This window comes from Alligator mississippiensis, chromosome 16 (assembly GCF_030867095.1).
Source record: "Alligator mississippiensis isolate rAllMis1 chromosome 16, rAllMis1, whole genome shotgun sequence".
Lineage (NCBI taxonomy): Eukaryota > Metazoa > Chordata > Crocodylia > Alligatoridae > Alligator > Alligator mississippiensis.
The window spans coordinates 5308355-5326856 of NC_081839.1; the positions used below are offsets into that span (position 1 = coordinate 5308355).

Sequence of the window (18502 nt, forward strand, 5' to 3'; positions counted from 1 at the left end):
GCTCGGGGCTCTCCTCGCTTGTGCAGTACCAGTGCGCGCAGGCGCCCTGGGATAACGGTCTGCCCTGCCCGAGGGAGGGGGTTTGCGCCCCACAGCTTGTAAAGGGTATTTTTTCCAATAATTTTTTGGAAATTTTTCATATTCCAGGTCAAATCAGCTCTAAATCCTCGCTGCACGGGGGTAGACACCCGGGCTTCTCCGCCCACGGGACCGCTGAAGGCACTGCATCCCCCGAGGGAGGGGGGCGAGGAACGCCGGGCGGAAGGGGCGGGGCCAACCCCGGAAGCCCAACCTCCTCGCCGGCTCCCGCTCATGGAGCCGGCAGCGCGAAATGGCGGCCAATGAAGGAGCGGCGCGCGGCCCTGGCCCCGGCCCCTCGGCTACGTCACCAGGCCCCGACGGGAGGGGGAAGGAGCGGCGCGGCCGCAGGGGCTCCTGGGAGATGTAGTCCCCGGGCGGCCCCGGCCTGAGCGGAACGGGGTCATACGGGAGCGCAGTGCTTTGCAACGGATAAACTGCTGTGTTGTTTGCCTACAGTCAGAAGCGGGGGTTTGAGTCCAGCAAGGAGACCTCCAGTCTAATGAGGGGTGCCTTGTGTCTAACAAGGGTGATTTGAGTCTAAAGAGGGGGCCTTGAGTCTAATGAGTAGCCTTTGATCTAATGATGGGTGTCTTGAGTCTAAAGAGGCAGCCTTTGAGTCTAACAAGGGTACCTTGAGTCTAATGGGGGGATTTGTGAGTCTAACAAGGGTGCATTTGTGTCTAATGAGGAGTGCCTTGAGTCTAATGAGTAGCTTTTGGTCTAATGAGGGGTGACTTGAGTCTAATAAGAGTGCCTTGAGTCTAATGTGGGGCATTTTGAGTCTAACAAGGGTGCCTTGAGTCTAACGAGGGGATATTTTAGTCTAACAAGGGGTGTCTTGAAACTAATGAGGGGGCCTTTGGATCTAATGAAGGAGCCTTTGAGTCCAATGAGGGGGCCTTGAGTCTAAAGAGGTGGCCTTGGAGTCTGAGGGATGCCTCGAGTCTAAGAAGCGGGGATTTGAGTCTAAGGAGGGGTGACTTGAGTCAAATGAGGGGGTATTTGAGTCAAATGGGGGGGCCTTTGAGACTAACAAGGGTCCTTTGGGTCTAATGAGGGGTGCCTTGACTCGAAAGAGGCAGCCTTTGAGTCTAAGGAGGGGTTCCTTGAGTCTAAAGAGGAGGCCTTCGAGTCTGAGGGATGCCTCGAGTCTAAGAAGGGGGAGTCTGAGTCTAAGGAGCAGTGACTTGAGTATAACAGTGGGTATTTGAGTCTAAGGAGGAGTGCCTTGGGTCTAAAAATGTTGAGAACCACTGCTGTAGCAGGTGCCACACATGATTATCCTACCAGGGCGGGGGTCTCTGCTCTCCCCCTCGTGGACTCGCGCACATGCTGCCTTCTGCTTCACGGCTGACATACACAAAGCTGGTGAGGGCTGGGAGGAGCTGAGGGTGCAGCTGCTTGTCGCACGGCTTCAGGAGCCGGTGTTGGTTCTTCTGTTGTGCTCATCACGGTCACATCTGAGTGCCCTCAGCAATACATCTGACCTCTCTCATGCGCTGCGTGTTCTCTCATTTCCCCCCCACGGAAGAAGTGTGTGCATTGGTGCATCTTATTTTGGCTGACTCTTAAGGACTCTGGTTTGGTTTTTGAGGGTCTTTTCCTACCTTCTTAAAAAATAAATAAATCAACATTGTTGCTCTGGGTTGATGTCAGAGAAGTCGAGGTCAAAAGATGAGCCTTGCACTTCGAGAAAAAGGAAGTGCAGGTCTTTGTTTCTGGGACTCTTCATTCCACAGTCTCGAAATAGGTTCAGTGTCCTGCACAAATGAGCTCTATCTTTCTTGCAAAGAGATCTTCCTTTGCCAGAGAAATGTAGCTCTCAGCTGTGTTGGTTTTTTTTTTTTCCCTCGGAGCACTGTGTGGTCTTTTAAACATCCTGAGGCCAGACCACAGGGTGCTTTGAAGATAAGGACAAGCCTTGAACTTGATTCAAAATTCTGAAGGAATTGACTGCGCAGAACGGAAGACACCCTGGATGTACTCGTAGTGGCCTGTGGTGCTGCAGAAGTGTGTTGCAGAATTTTCTATTCATTGGAGATTCCTAGCTACTGAAGTCTTTATGCCCAGGTATACTGCATCACTGTGGTCCACTGGAGGGGTGCTGACATCTGGTATAACTGAGGCCAGCTCATAATCTGCTAGGATGGGATGGAGTTGTCCAGAAACATTCACAGAGGTTTTTGAGAGCATAGCAATATCCAGTTGCTTTAATTTGGGTGTGTGTCTTCAACTAAATGAGACTACAGCACAACCATAAATGCTTCAACTTGCTTTCATCTGTCCACCAGTGTTACCTGTTGGACCTGGATTCAGTGGCACACTGCTCTTTACTCATGATCTGGTTTCAGTCAAGCACTTGGCCCTTGGCTATGGTGGCAATGATGTGCTCATATGTGATGAAGGTCAGGGAGAGCTACGTATCACCTGCATATTGCTGGAAGATGAGCCTGTATCGTCAGACCGGTTCACCTCATTGCTGCACGTGGCTGTTGAAAAGGACCAGAGTGAGAATTGAATCTTGTGTGACTCCAAAGTTAAGGTACCATTTCCTATCACTGTTCATTTAGTGTGCCCTTCCAAATGGCACAGAGGGGATGAGAAAGATGAGAATGGATGTCTGCCCTCTGTCCATTCACAGGAGATGAGCATCCATCACTGCCACTAAACTATTTTCAGTTTAAAATGATCAATGTCGGGTTTACAACAAACAAAAGGGAATGCTGATTTACACAGCACATAAATAACTTGTGGAACTCTTTGCCACAGGACCGTGTGAAGGCTAATAGTATAATCAAGGTCAGTTTTTATGGAGGATAGGTCCATGGAGCTATTAAATACAACAACCAGGGGTGTGAACTCAGGCTTAGGATGCATGACTTTGAGCATCTGGGAGAGTATGATTCTCCACACAACCCATTTCTTATACTCTCCCTCTGAAGCTCCTTGCTACTGCTGGAGACAGCACTGAGCAAGTTGGGTCTCATCCTGGCTGGCAGTTCTTGTATTCAGTTGTGTCCTAGCCTGAGTCTGGATAGTGGTTCCATTTAGATGAGCTTGCAGGGAGCCTTTGTCTCTACAATTTAGGAATGGGAGGTGCAACATTGAGTGGCAGCTAGTTAAATGAATACATCTAGCTGTGGGGAGGAGGAAGGAGGCTCTTCCAATGTCAGTTGGACTGTGGGTGCATGAAACAGGAATCTCTGAATGGTGTGTTGGCTCTATGGGGCACCCACTGTCCCTGATTCTTTCACAGGGCAGAATGGGCAGGGGTCAGAATGGGCCCAACTCCTTTAAAGGTGTCCAGAACTTTTTGGTGAGTGAATGTAGTGAACTCCAGGAGTGCAACTGGACTCTGAGCTGGTGGTAGAGATACAGAGCCATGCTGTTTGGCTTCTTAAAAGTATACGGTCTTTTCAGTGAAGTAGAACCATAAGCCTTTGCACCACATGGTGCTTAGTTCTGAATCAGGTTGCAAACAGTCAGGACAGATTAAATAGTTCACCCCCTAGCTTGCTTTCTTGTAGTAGAATCTGGCAGCTATGATGGAGGCTGATAGGAAAGTTCTCATGTGCTGTAAAACAGCCTTAGCAAAAGCCTTGAGGAAGTTTTTTCATTTTATCTTGTCTCTGAATTTGAGTTTCTGCCATTCTCTCTTTATCTGGCAGCGAATATCAGAAAGCTAAGGAAACTGAATGAGCACAAGCGGGAAGGGGCCTTTTTGAGGTCAGTATCTCAGTGGTCAAGGTTAGTGTATGATGATAATTCACTGAGTCCTCAATTCCTTAAATTTACATCATTGTAATAACAGAAATGCATGGAAAAAGTAACCTCCAAACACACAAAAAGGGGCTGTAAGACTCTTCTTCCAGGATCTGTCACAGGGGCATATTGCCGGGGGCAAAGGAGTTAAAATTTGGGGTGAAAGAGTACTTGTGTTTGTAACAGATAGTTTTGTGGCAGTGTTTCTATGCTGGGGTTGGACTTAGATGAGCCTTGAGGTCCTTGTCAGTTCTGTGATTCTAAGAGTCTATATTTTTTCAAGGTTGCAACATAGTCACACCAGAGAGAAAACTACATACAAAATGTTGCCATCACTTATCACTAGCTTCTTACTCAGCTGTAATTCAGGCATATTTCTGGCAACAGAGAACTTTTTTCTTCCAGTAACTTAGAATGTATTGTGAAACATGAAACGCGCATAACCAATCTTTATTGCAATCAAAATAATAGCTCTGAGAGTGCCAGCACTAAACAGACTTTTCAGTCCAAACACTGCAGGCTGTACACTCCACTGGCCTCTTTGTTCCTGATTTTGGTCTAGTTCTGTTGTTAGAATTAAGAACTTACTCTCTTTGGTATTACAAAAAGACTTCAACAAACAGAACATTTTGATTTATGAAATTAAAACCTGGAACATATTGGATGTCCTCCTTCCCCCAAAATAATGCTGGGATAGCACATAGAGGGAAAAAAAAACTCCCAGGAAAAGTTTATATTGTGTTGGACAAGCCGGAACAGATCATTTTAAAGTAATAATTTCTCAATCTTGTAAGCACTTACGTGCATGTTCGATGCATGTCAGTATTCCCATGTACTTAGCTTCGCTATTGTCAAACCATCGGTGGATTATTCTTAGCAGTGGAATTAAACGCACACATAAAAGCTTGTAAGGTGAGGGCTGTGGAGATAATGGGAATGACTTCTGACAGTGCATAAGGGTAAGGGTCTTTGCAGATGAGTGAGGAGTGGTGTCTATCAGTGGTAAACCTTTTTTGTACCAGGACCGCTTTGTAAACATCAGTGGCCAGTCCTGACCCAGTAAATAGTTTAAGTAGAAAACATCCCCCTGGCCCTGCTGGTGCCCCTTACTCCCGACCTGCTACCCCACCCCACCCTGCGAGGAATGGGGGAGCCCCAAGCAGAGCTGGAGCTCTGCCAGCCAGCAAGGGAAAAGCCACGGTTCCCCACGTTTTCCCCCTTTAAAGGAGAATCCATTTTTAAAGTTTGTTTCTGACCCTTTCGTATATTTTTGCAACCCAAATTTGGGTTGTGGGTTGAGAAACGCTGGTCTATGTTTCCAGTCCTGGGAGCTGAGAAGTCTCTTAACCCCCGCACCTGTAAGTGGAGATTGCAAAGTGCTCTGTGCCTGGCTTTTTACCCCCACCTATAAAGCTTTTATCCCTATAATAAAAAATATCAGATTTACCCAAAGAAACTTGTCTGCCTATGTCTGTACACTAACACGGCTACAGCCTATACCCCTCTAACCCTACACAGCTTTTATCCCTTAGAGGAATCATGAATGAGGGTGCACGCTAGCGAGTACCACATGCGTTGCTAGCTCATGGGAAGTGATGCTAAGCGCCGTGAGGATCAGATTAAGTCTTGATGGAAGTAAGAGCACCAGCAGCAATAGTAATGACAGGGAAAGCACAAGGGCCCCGGGGGCCTGGTGCAAACAGAGGCTGTCGGCTAGGCCTAGGAGTGGGACCTCACTCATAACTGATGGAGCTGGAGCTATTCCCAGCATCAAGCGCCCCAAGACGGGGACACCCGGGACTGGAGCCACGTGCCAGCCCCAGCCCCAGCCCGCCCTGCACTTCCGGGCGCTTCCGCAGGGGGGCAGTGCCCTGCCTGGCGCCTCTCTAGCCGCCGCGCGCCGCTCTGTAGTACCACCGGAAGAGCGGTGCTCTCCCTCGCGTCTCTGTGGTGGCGGCCGGGCCTTGCTCCCCCTGTCGGCAGAGGCGGGGCGGGGCGGGGCGGGATCCCTCCGCGGCCGGCCCACTTCCGGCTGCGTGGGAGCGGAAGCGGCGCGGGCCGGAGCGTCCGCCGTGGGGGGGTGTCTGTGCGCGTGTGCGTGTCCGCGGGTGTGTGTGCGCGCCCGCCCGGGGCAGCATGTCGGTGGCCGGGCTGAAGAAGCAGTTCTACAAGGCGAGCCAGGTCAGCGCCCTCGGGCTCGGGCTCCTCGGCTGCAGCCGTGCGGGGAACCGGGGGTGTGAGTGTGAGTGTGCGTGTGCAGTCCAGGTGTGCCAGGGTGTGTGTGTGTGATCCAGATGTGCCAGGGGTGTGGGCGCATCTGGGTGCGTGTGCAACCCAGACATGCCAGGGGTGCGTGTGCATTTGGGTGTGTGCGTGCGTGCCTGTGTGTAATCCAGAAGTGTCAAGGGGGCCAGGGTGTACGTGTGTGCTGTGTGCGATCCAGAAGTGCCAGGTGTGTGTGGGTGTGCGATCCACACGTGCCTGGGGGGGGGTTCGGGTGTACGTGTGTGATCCAGTGTGTGATGCAGGAGTGCCACGGCTGCATGCGTGGGGGATGCAGAAGCACAAGGTGCTTGCGTGTGTTTGCGTGCGCAGGGTCAGGAAGGAGGTGCCGGGTGCGTGTGCAGCCGTGATGCCGAGGTCTTGGCGGCGAGCTGTGTTGCCGCGTGCGTCCTGGCCGGGCAGGGACCGTCGTCCGCGGATGCCGCGGGGGAGCGGGAGGTGCCTTCCTGGCCCAGGGGTCACCCCGCTCTCCTAGCCTGCTCTTGCAGCCCCTCCGTGCAAGGACCACGCTTGCTTTCTGGGGAAAACGATGTGCTTGGCTGTAGGCTTCCTCTCCAAGGAGGCAGCAGCTGAAACAGATGGCTGCTTCTTGTCCGTACAGCCACGTCTTCTTTCTTTCCCTTCATTCCTAAATGCTTTCTAGCCACCCTTGCTTGTTGCTTCCCTTCCCATCTGTCCGGTCTCTTTTCACTAGGCACTCGCTCGTTCAAGAAGTGAAGGAAGGGGGTGGAATAAATGACCAGGGGATGTGAATTTCCAGTTCAGGGGTTCAGTGTGTATTGTGTTTTCTTCTAAAATGAGATTAATCACGTTGCAAGACTGTAGCAGAGACTCGCGTGCACCGCTGAGACAGTCACGGCATTTGTTACGTGGTCAAGGCTGAAATGCTGGCATGTTCCCTTGTTTTGCGTGAGGAGGCATAACGGAGAGAAGTTGTCCACAACCACATTCAGTAGCAATGTTTTTGGTTCTCCCGGCCAAGACAGAAATTAAAAATACTCTGGTCTTCCTAAACGTGTGTAATTCCTTGTCAGTCAAGGATCAGATGTGGCATATGTCACTTCAAATTGCTGATCCTAGCCACAAAGGAAGCATTAAGATGTCAGTTACCTATTTTTAAACTCTTCGTTTTTCCTATGGTTTTATGTCATTACCATGATTTCTCATTAATCCTTAACTCTGGAAGATGACCAGGAAAGTACTTCCCGTCATGTGAAGTTTCCCTATGGTTCTTCCCATGTCTAATGTGTTTTTCAGCCTTGTACTGCATTGCTTTGTGGTCGCACTAGCCACGTTTCCTTTGGACCTGTAAGTGAGATGTGTATCAGAGTGGCTCTTTGCTAGTTCTGCCCTGAAAGTTGCATTGCTAAAAGCTGCTTTTCAGAGGAGTGCTGCAAGTATCAAATGAGAATTTACTTCTGTCTTAAATACCTGTCTTCCTCCAGAGAGATCTTGCATACAGTGTAGGAACCGGTTTTGTAATGGCCACTTTGTGAAGGAGTTGCAATAGTTTTCTGAGCAAAAAGGACAGCTTAAGAATAATGGACAAGAAAACTCCAAATGATCTACCAAACGCGGTGATCAGTGACTCTTTTTTTCCTGACCATTGAGTTATTTATACGTCTTAATTTAAAAACAGGGAGTTGGAGGGGAAGGGCTGTGAAGGATCCAAATGGAGTGGATTTCAGGATGAAAGATAGGGTTATAGTTAGGAATAACGTTTCTTGTTATGCTTGGGGTCCAGGAAAGCACAGCAGCAAACTGCAGCTGCAGCATAACCCCAGGAAATTCTCCCTTCCTTGCTTAGTAGCTGGCATCAGGAACTGGAAAGGATTTTGTGGTGTGCACAAGTGACACCATCCAAGCTTTCGGCCCCTGTGGTTTTGTGTGCATGCGTGAGACAGGAAATGGCAGCCTTAAGATTCTGCGGAAAACTGTCAGATAGGCACATTTTTAGTGGTTTATTAGCAAAACAGAACTATTGGAAATCTCCCTTCCTGAGGCAGGTAGGAGCAGCGGGCCTTGAGCTTAAATTTGCAGCTGGGCCTTGTATGAGGGATCCCTTCCCACTCATGCAACGATGCACAGTTCAGTGATGCTCACAGCAGCCTAATAAAAGGGAGATTGGGTTTGTGAATCCCTCTTCCCCATCCTCTTGGCTGCTGCTGACCTTCCCTGCCAGAGAGGCATTATCCCTGTGGCTTATTAATTTGTAATTATCTGAGGAATGCATCAAGGAACAGTGAAACTTTGTGGGGAGGAACACCCCTCTGGCTCTCCCTGCGCAGCATACACGCCCCATTTTAAATTTAAACCAGTTGAACATTGTGCTGCTCTGCCCAGAGTGCGCGTGTGTTTTCCAGGCATAAAAGCTGGAGCACTTCAGTGAAGTGCAGCTGAATCCAAGTCTGTTTGCTAAGTGGCGTTCCCTCCTTCCTTGGCTACAGTTATGAAAAGGCATTTTGCTTATATGGCAAAACAAAGGGCTAGATTCCCGCAATCCTCATCCCCCATGCTCCAGGAAAACCAACCTCTTGATCATGGACTTCTTTTTATTGTTTTAAAACAAAAGTCTAAGGGGAAAGGCCTCACTGGGAATTTCTTGTTGGAGTATTTTACTGTTGCAAATCCTCTGTGATGAGTTAGTGGGGCAACCGGAGGTGAAAGTTCACTTCTGAGTCAAAAGCAACATGTAACTCCATCAGTCTGGATCATCGGGGAGACTTCATCAAGTGAAGTTGCCTGAACTGAATTGAATTTGCATCTCTGTCTTGGACTGGTGTGTGTTTGTGCATACGATGTTTGTAGGAGTACTGGTCGAGGTTTTTAAGCGTTCATATAGGCAGCAAACAATAGCCAGAAAGCAAAAACTTCAGGCTGTCCTGGGAGGAGTCGATTCCTTTGTTGTTGTTGTTGCTTTTTTGGAATATCTTGACTGTGTCCAAGGGCAGTAGAAAACCAGAAGATAGGGGCTGCATCTGCCTGGGTCGAGAGGCCTTTCTGGGATCTGGCTGCTTGAAGATTTGGAAATGTTGTGCTCTGGAGAAACTTAGTTTAGCTTGAGGCTTCCTGCCAGCATTCGTGGTAGGATTGCAGAAGCGAGTTGCGCACTCCTTGAAGCCGAGGGAGTCTGTATCCTGCTTAGCTCTTTCTGAGGACAGGCCCCGCTAATCTCTCAAGTGCCAGAGCCACTGTCTGAGTCGCTCAGAGCCTCCTTTAGGATTTGACCCAAACACGTCCGGTTTCCCTTGCCTCATTCTCCCCTTCCATGCACAATCCCCACGCAGTCCTCCTGTACTCCCCAGAGGAGGAGAAGGCTCCACAGGCTGATTAGGATGACTTTTTGGCTCCCTTGGAGGACTTGGGCCTTTCCCATGTGTGGGTTTGGCAGTAGCTTTCCTCAAGTGTCATATTCAGTTCCACTTCTGTTGTTAACTGGGGCAAAATGTATAAAGAATCCAGGCCTGCAAAGGAGTGTACCGATCTCTCTTCCCTTCTCAACCTGCTAAACCGTGCGTGGGTATGGGATTCCCACCTCCTTTTTGCGGGGCAGGCTGCCAGATTGTTGTCCCCGGGAGTCTAACAGAGCGGGGTGGTGCCGTGGGACATGACAGTGGGAAGGGCTGGGGGTATCGATCCCTGCTCTGCTGCCTTCAGTTCAATACCTGTAGGTCCACGCTTTCCATAGGGGGGCAGCTGCTGAGCACTCCCACAGCAGAAAGTGACACCGTCGGTGGATGGACTGGATCAGACCCGAGCCAGAATCTAGCCCTGATTATGGCCAGCACTGCATGATTTGGAGGAAAGTGTAAGACCCCTGCAGTGGCTGCTGTGGGATTTCCAGGCCCCTTGAACCAGTTTCCATGGCATTGGAGAGACCAGAGAAGCATGAGACTTCCTATCCCTTCCACAGCTTGTCCCCGATTCCCTATTCCCCTGGAAAAGCTCCCTGCGCTAGACCCCTCCTGGGGGCCTGTTGGTGCCGGAAGGTGCATTGCTGGGTCCCTCCTTGATTCCAGATCCAACCCTTTGCTTGGGCAGAAGACATTGCTTTTTCTCTGAACGAGGCTGGCAGCTAGCTCCAGTCTCAAAAGACTTCGAGAACAGGTTTGGCAGGCTGTGGGGTCAGCGCGGAGAGCCACAAGCCTCGCCAAACTCGTCTGTCCTTAGAAACTGGCTCGCCAGCTCTGCAAAGAATGGCTTGTTTCTGTGGTGCAGGAGGGAGACCTTGCTTTCCCCCATCTAGCCCCTTCCTCCTCGAGATGCCTGTGACCTCCAGACAGAGCAAAGAGCATCTTTTGCACCTGCAAGCAGTTTCAAAAGAGGAAATGTGGTATAAGAAGGCACCAGTCTGAAGTGCAAGATAGACTAACTCTTGTCCCCCTCCAGGGCTTGGAAGTGGGGTGGCTTACAGGGCTGCTCCTTTACTGAAAGGGGGTGAGTAGCTCAGCAACCTTCTCCTGTACATGTTTCCAAAGGAAGGAGTGGGGAGCACTCGACACGCAGGCTTTTACTCCTGATGTTTGGTGTCTGATCTCTGAAGAGACTCTCAAGGCATTGACAGCAAGAGATTTTTCTTTCGGAGCAGTCTGAGCCCCAGCATCCTGCTCCACAGCCTGACCATAGTGACTGCAGTGAAGAGACCTCCAGATCGGCTCTCGCGGGTGTACGCTTGCCAGCCAGCTGTTATCAAGTCCCAAGGACTTCCTTCCCACTCCACTTGGCAACCCTGGCTCTGCAGCGTGTGGCGTGTGTTCAAATGCCTGGGACAGATGAATCCTGGCCCTCGGCAGGCAGCACAAAGATGGGTCTGTGGGAAGGGGAGAGAATGCAGCTGACAGGAGGTGGGTAGAGTTTCTCCCCCTCTTCATCTGTTTCTGGAGTGCTCCCACCCATGCCAGACTGAGATGTCCGTGATCTCAACTCGAGACATGATGTAACAGTTTTCTGCACTTTTCTTCTGGGTGAAGCTTTACAAGACTGTAAAGCTTCTGCCTGTCTGTTTTTTTCATGCATTTAAATAACATCAGCAGAGCTGCCTTGAGCCGGTTCCTCATCGTGTCCTTTCCGCAGCGTCCTTCAGAGTTTTGGGTGACATAACACTACTTTCTGCTCACTTTTTTCACTGTGCACCTGGAGGCCAGGGGGTGGGTTCCTCTGAAATGAGTGTTTTCTGTAACTTCAGGCCTAACTGCACAGTCTGAACCCTTATCAGATAAGGGAAGCAGGCAGTTGCTGTGTAATGAGGATAAACATGAAATCAAAAACAACGCCAAAAACGATCCGCCTTAAGGCCTGGGCTTCAGTTATTCCAGACCTTCTTGGTGTTATTCTGGCAGTACGTGGAGGCATTCGAGTGGAGGGAAATGGTCCTGCGAGACACATGCTTGGCTTATGGCATGAGGCCTCTGCAGCAATCCTGCCTGAACCCCCAGCATAAGACTCACGGCTGAAACGCGCTATTTTATATGTACTTTGCTTTCTGGAGACCTGGGAAGCTATGAAAAGCCAGTGTGTGTTATCGCAATCTCTAGGCTGCTCTAATTCTTCAGTTGGGTCCAGGCAGGTCATGGACGATAGAATGAAATCACAGCCCCACCAAAATTAATAGGAAGTCTCTTAAGAACTTTGCTCGGTGAGCGCACATGTGGCTTAAAGCCACCAGATGCAAAAACCAAGTACTTGAGACTCATCAGACCCGTTGAGGTCAAACAGGTTTATTGCATTTTGCAGAAGAACATTTTCCCCCAGATGTTTTGATGTACTTGATCTTGCTTGGAAATGTTTCCAGAATGGGGGAAACGATCACAGCAGTACACAGCCACGTTCCCCAGGGACAGGCTTTAGGGAGCAAAGAGAAAATTTGGTCTGTGGTCCACTTTTTGCTGGGCCCCTCTCCTGAGCACCACAGTGAGGCTAATCACATTTGCTCAGCAGCAGCACCGGTTTGCCTTTAACCCTCTCTTTAAGATTGCTCCATTAAAGGGTCTGAACTTTCTGGACCTGCAAAAGCTTTTTTAGCATTGCATAACTAAATGGAAACAATAAGACTGGTGTTTCTGCCTGGATCTCTGCTCTCCACTGAGACTGGAAACCACTAAATTACAGTAATTTAAACATTTGGGGTTTTCATTTTGAAAACCCCCTCTCTGTGCGTACAAGGTGACAATGAGTGGAGTCTGGAACAGGAAATTACTGATTGTTTAGTGGGAAGCTGTCGGTCGCTGTTACTTGGGGATATCTGCACTACGTGAATTCCAAGGTGTCTCCAGGCCCGGAAGACACTTTCAGGAGTGGGGTAGTTAAATGAAAGCCTGTGATTATGAGAATGTCTTCATGGCTGGAAGCACAAGGAGAGGAGAAATGCAAGGAAACATCAAAAAAAAAAAAAAAAAAAGTTGCAAACAGAACCTAGCAAAGCAGCAATGCCCTTTTCTCCCTATCCAAAGCACAAAAAGAGACGTATTTATTTTGGCAAGAATGCCAAAAACACATATTGTCAATTGTGAGACAAGCCTGGGAACAGGAGGTAGAGTGGTAAGAACACAATGCAGTAAGGGATTCACTCGGAGCGAGATGCAGCAGGTACTCTCAAACTGTTGCATTTTCGGGCCTTGATTCATTCCAGAGAAAATGTTTTTGAGCAAAAACGCCAAATATGGTCCAAGATGACATCAAGAAAATCCTTTTGCAATTCAGAATGGACCCTGTGAGCAAAAAGAGGAAGACACCACAAGCGGCAACGTTAGAAAGCCAGTGGAAGTAACCGCACCTCTTTTCCATGCATTTATTCCTTATGTCTTGTTCTTTCCAGCCCTAGGTGAGAGAGAGCTCCTGTTTAATCATCACAGCAGATGCGATTTAAAAATATATATTTAAATAAATGGCTGAATTCAGTTCCGAGCTCTTAATTCTTGTAACCCATTTGTGACCCGGCTCCTTTTCCATTTCTGTTATGTTAATTCCTCATTTTGAAACTAGCAGATGAAGTACTTTTAAGTTTACTGCCAAATTGTATCTCTGGGCTAGGACAAGTTGCCTCCAGGCAGCTCAGGACCAGATCTGGCATCAGTAAAGAGCTGCGTGAGTTTATATTTTCTGTTCAAAGCTGAAAGCAGAATGAGGGCCCAGTCCTGTGACGGTGCTGAGCATGAAACTTCTATTGAAGTTGCAGTGTGTCAACCAGCATCGGGTCCAGCGGCTCCTCCATAGAAGAGGAGAGCTTGTTGCTTCGTCGCAATGACCTGACTGGCATTAACTGATGTATTGACCCAGGCAGGAGCCTCCCTGCACTTGCCCGAGTCTGGCTTTCAACAACATGGGGCAGACCCTGGAGAAAACCATATTTATGTGAGCACAGCATGGCATCCAGCATACAGCACGACCATCATGTACTGCCCAGCATGGCAGGAGGATGCTGCTATTCAGCACAGCAGCCTCCATTGTACTTTCGTCCGTCATCCTTCAGCTGACACGAGAGGCACGGAGCTCTCTGCTGTCGCCAAGCTCGGTTCTTAAATGATTCATGTGCCTGCGGATCTGCGTGTGGAGGTAAAGAGCTGGGGAGGACAGTGGCGTTCAGCTCTAAAACCCTTGCTTAGTCTCGGGTCTAGACTTCACCTCGTCGTGCGTGAGAATTGCCTGTGCTTCCCCATTGCACTAGCCAACATGGGACCCGCTTGCTCTACATTCTTGATACTGGCTTAGCATCTCCTCCTTGCTGCTTCGTTGCCAGTGAAATAGTCAGCAGGGCAACATTGGTTTCTTTTGTTAATAATTACCATAGTTCAGTGTGAATAGCCCCTGGAAATGACTGCAGCTCTTGGAGCATCCATTCCAGCCTGGCTGGAGACTGGGGGGTGACTGTTCCCTTTCTCTGTATCAGCTACTTTTCCTCCATGTTTTTAACACAATCATAAGGGTGCAATTAGGTTTTCCTGTAACAAAAGCTGAAGTTTTTCAGAACAAAGACAGTAGCCCCAAGTAAAAAGTATTGGCTTGTTATGCACTGCTTTTCCATCGCAGCTCCCTGGGTGGTGAGGGAATCCAGAACAGCCCAGGGAGGGCCTTTGAGCCTCACGGGGCTGCAGTGGGAGTACATAGGAGTCCCATTTCCTAATCTCGTTCCCATTCTCCATGCTAATCCTCCAAGCGAAAGCTGCTGTAGTGGGAGCTGAGACCTGCCCTTTTCTGAAAAGGTCGTGGGCGAGTACAGGTGAACTATTGAAAGTGTCAGAAACAGGAAGGGGCTGGCTGGGGGCTGGTTCCTGCCTGCAGTGAAAGGAAATCCTTCCTCCCATCTCTCCCTGCCAATGCTTTCCTCTAGGGAAGGAGCAAAATAAGGATGAGCTCAGACAGACCAGGGTTGGGGTGTTTTTGTAGCCCAGCTGTATTTCTCTCGCTCATCCTGCACATGCTTCTGCCTTGCCTTGCTTCCCCCTCACCCAGGCAGCCATCCTCCTTTGTAGAAGATCTCCTGTCTCTCTTGCTAGCCTCCGAGCAGCTGTTGAGCCACTTGTGGCCCGTTCAGTGACTTTGCCAAGAACCCGCTGCTTGATTCCCCTTTGAGGGAGCGCTGCGGCCTCTTCCAGGGGAAGTGCCCCAAGCTCAGGGTTCCCTAGTAATCTTGCAGTGTTTGTAGAGAAGAAAGGCTGGGCTTTTCCTTCTGGGTTTGAGCTTAGTCATATAATGCAAGTGTTTTCTGTGGGAGGGTTGCGCATGCGGGGGTGTGGGAGGTCCCATCCGGCCCATCTGGTATGAACCTGCATTGCAGGGAGCATGCATACCTGCCCCTCCCAGACACTTCTGTTGGTACCCGTCTCAAATGGGATCCCAGCTCCGAAGCCCCAGGGCTGGCATAGTGAGCAAAGGTTTGCTCACGCAGGCGCTCGGGGAAGCTGCGCCTCTGCAGTGTTATTTCATATTCCTTCCTTGCACCGACGGGCCATGCGGTATTTCTTACACCTTCCATCCAGCTGTTAGCTGTGACTCCTTAATTTGGGGCTGTAAAGTCACTGGACCCGTATTTTGGCATGGGATGGGTCGCTCCACGTTTGCTCATGAATGTGGTAACTTTTCCTGTGTTCTCCCCCATGGCTGGTACTTGCAAAATGGCATTACTTACTGCATATGGAGCAGTGCGACTTGAGCCCTGGGCCTGGCTCCTGCTGTTTGGCAGCAGTAAGTCCCCTGTGCTGTGCTGGGGGAGAAGGAGCCAGGCTCTTGGGAAGCTGCAGAGGTGCCCTGTGGAGTGACTTGGCTGTCCTCCAGATCTCAGCCTGCCTCGGGGCTTCTCCCTCTAGATGCAAGAACCTCCTCCTCCTTGTCATCTGGTTTCCTTCCATCCTGTTAAAGTGCAACCCCATCACTTTTCGGGAGCGGATTCCTGTTGACAGGAAGTGGATGTGTCCAGCAGGCAGGGACGGAGTCGGTCCCTGACTTGGAGGCAGAGGAGAAACAAGTTGTTCCCTGGATCCTTTCCAGGAGCGGCCTGGCTTCAGTGGCAGTTCGGTGTTTACTGATCGTGGTGTCTGATGGTGCAGAGATGGTCCTCGACCTGCTGGAGGGAGCAGACAAACAAAGGCACATTTGAGATCTTGTTATAAGAGCAGGACCGAGCAGCCAGATACAGCGAGGCTCATGCTGACTTTGTCTGCCCTGAGGTCCTTGGGTTACTGGAGCTCCCTCCAGCACATGTCATGTAGCATCACAGTAGCGGGCAAGGCGGCTGTTGAGGTCTGCTACTGTTCTTCCAGAGGGCCTCTTAATATGCGGTTTGTCTAATTAGTTTGGCCTCTGGTACCTGTTATAATAGAGCTTGTTCTCCTGCGCAGTAGGAGGGATCTGTAATTCCCAATAGCTGCACATTAATGGAAAATTAGCAAAAACTCCCAATACTGGCATTAATTAGTGGGATACTGTGCTCTAAAAACAATGACTTGCACATGAACCTTCACAATACAATGCTGTTTTTCCCAGTAGCTCAGAGGATCAGATTTGCTCAATTAACAAGCTTTTAATGGTGCCTTTTCTAACTGTGGCAACCTTTCACGTTGGAGTCTGAAAGTCCAGCTGAGTCATTTTCCACTTCGTCTGGGTAAGAAACTGTAATAACTGTTTTATGGCTGAAGTCAGAATAGAGACCATCTTCCTCTCCCAAAGTTGTGTTGTCTTTGAATGGCTAGTAGCATTGAAAAAACGATGGTAGACCTTCATTCCTAATGCACGCAGATGACTGAACATAGAGAGACCAAGATTTCTTGAATAAGGAGGTGCTGTTTGTCATACAGATGTGTTCCTGCTCTTGCCCACATTGTACCAGGGAAGTGAAGAAGCATTTTCAAATCGCATCTTGTTTGTCTGTGCTCCACATCTGTGCACAGGAATTTTGGTGGACTTAAGGGATGTTAGCTTGGCAGAAACTAGAGCACCAGATGTCATAACTATTCTCACTTATAATAAGGTGCTTTTTAATTCTATCAGTGGAATGCAAAAAGCCAAGGGAGCCCACAGCTTGGTGCCTGCAAGATGTTATGACATTCAGATATTATCTCCAGACTCAGCATTTCAAATGTGCCGTTCTCTGAAGCACTAAAACTCTCTATGGCTACAGTAAAATCTTGGTGCTCTTTATTCATTAGGGACTGTGTCTGCAGAGCATCTGCAGCATCTGTCAGCATTTAAATCTATGCAAAAACAGGGCCAACAGAGCTTTCTGGATGTTAGGACAGAGAAATGTTACACACGCAAAGCAACTTTGGGATGAGTCTATGGGCACGAAGGCTGAAGGTGTGACACGATATCCAGATGGATCTCTGTGATGTGCTGCAGAAGTCCTGGAAGACTAGCGGCTGGAGGAGGAAGAGGATGCCTTGTTGGCCGTATGAATCTGTTAAAAAGAGGTGTCGCATCACTCCCTGCTGATTGCTGACATGAGTAGACGAACCTTAGTTTCTCCATTCCCCAAGATACTGTGCTGCCGTTTTATACGCAAAAACTTTTCCAAATATTTAGTCTGAATTGTCCTTTACCTTCATCTGTCTCTCTGTCATAACTCTCTAAATAATTCCCCTTGACGTTCATGTGCTAGAAGTCGATGTCCCTGCTGTCACTTGGTTAACCTGTCCAGGTGTTGAAAGCCGTAAGAGTCTGATCTTGGATTGTAGGTAGAGCGGCGGTCAGCTGGTGCTGGGCACTCTTGAAAATCTCTTCTCATGGCTCTTAATCTTTTTCTCATAAACTAATCTGCATATTTCCTCTTCACTGAGCAGTCCCCAATTGTGCACATTGTTCAATACCAACCACAATGAAATATTGCATTGCAGCTGTGTTACTTCTCTGTTACTTCTATGACATCCATCACAAAACTCACTTAGTCATTTGTTGCAAATTCACATTTATGTCACCAGCCACTTAACAAGTCTGATTAGCCTTTCTTGGAATTGCTGCTATTCAGGTTTCTTACACTGGCTGATATTGCTTGTTCTGGGAAGGGGGAGTGGGAAGTTGCAGCGGAAGTATTTGTTTCTTCCGTTTTAGCTAAGTGTGAGCAGCAGTTCGGTATGTCGCTTGTCTAGCAGTTACTTATTACACTGTATAATAACGAAGGCATTCCAGCTGTTGCACAAGTGAGCGGACCTCTGGAAATCACAGTTTTACATAGTCCATCGTTAAAAACTTACTAATATCTGGCACACAGGCAGGTGAAAAAGAGTGGTTATAATTAGTATGCAGCTAGGACTTCAGTAACTGAATTTATCTAATGAATATCTCAGTTGTATGCACCACAGAAGTACAAAGTGCTCTATTTAGCGCTCAAGCTTTTATTTTATTTTTTTTCTCCTAGAGATGAGAGCATGCTCACATGCTACCAGAGTTGCTGGCTGGCTTGTCAGGTATCCAGGCTGTAGCCGTATTGGTCTAGAGAGAAAAGCAATCGGGACTCATGGTAGAGGTGATGTCTTTTATTAGGGCAACTGTATTTTTGCAACAACAACAAAAAAAATCTTTAATTGCAAGCTAATTAAAGATTTTTTTTTTTTGCAAAAATCTGGCTATCTTGTACACTCAACATCTTTGGAAAATCAGGCTGTGGCTGACTAAGCCTCAGATCAGCTTGGTAAGGAGGCCACGTCTTACCTTTGAGCTCAGGTGAATAGGAAGTTTTCTGCCTCATTTGAGAATTACTGCTTTGTATGAGGGGCCACAGTCACGGCAGATAGGGCCAGGGCCTGCTGATTACATGGGCAGTCATGTAAGGCTGGCATTTCTCTTTTCCACTCTTAACGGGCTGTTTAAAACATGCCTCTTTTGTTAGCTAGAGAAAATTGTGGCCAAATTGTTGTGTCTCTTGCGTAGGAACATAGCGGTTGGGCCA

At 48.8% G+C, this 18502-nt stretch overlaps 1 protein-coding gene across 3 annotated transcripts in view; it reads left to right on the top strand.

Annotated features, from left to right (window-relative positions):
- The first annotated feature begins 5863 nt into the window (after positions 1-5863).
- The window catches only part of SH3GL1 (SH3 domain containing GRB2 like 1, endophilin A2), a 37827-nt gene continuing 25188 nt past the window's right edge, over positions 5864-18502 (top strand). For 2 of the 3 annotated variants that reach the window (XM_006278671.4, XM_006278672.4), the window contains exon 1: positions 5865-6024. In XM_006278671.4, the coding sequence (XP_006278733.1) occupies positions 5980-6024 (45 nt within the window). In that variant the 5' untranslated portion in view covers positions 5865-5979. Of the gene's footprint in view, positions 6025-18502 lie in introns of all 3 variants that reach the window. The other variant, XM_006278670.4, reaches the window with a different exon arrangement.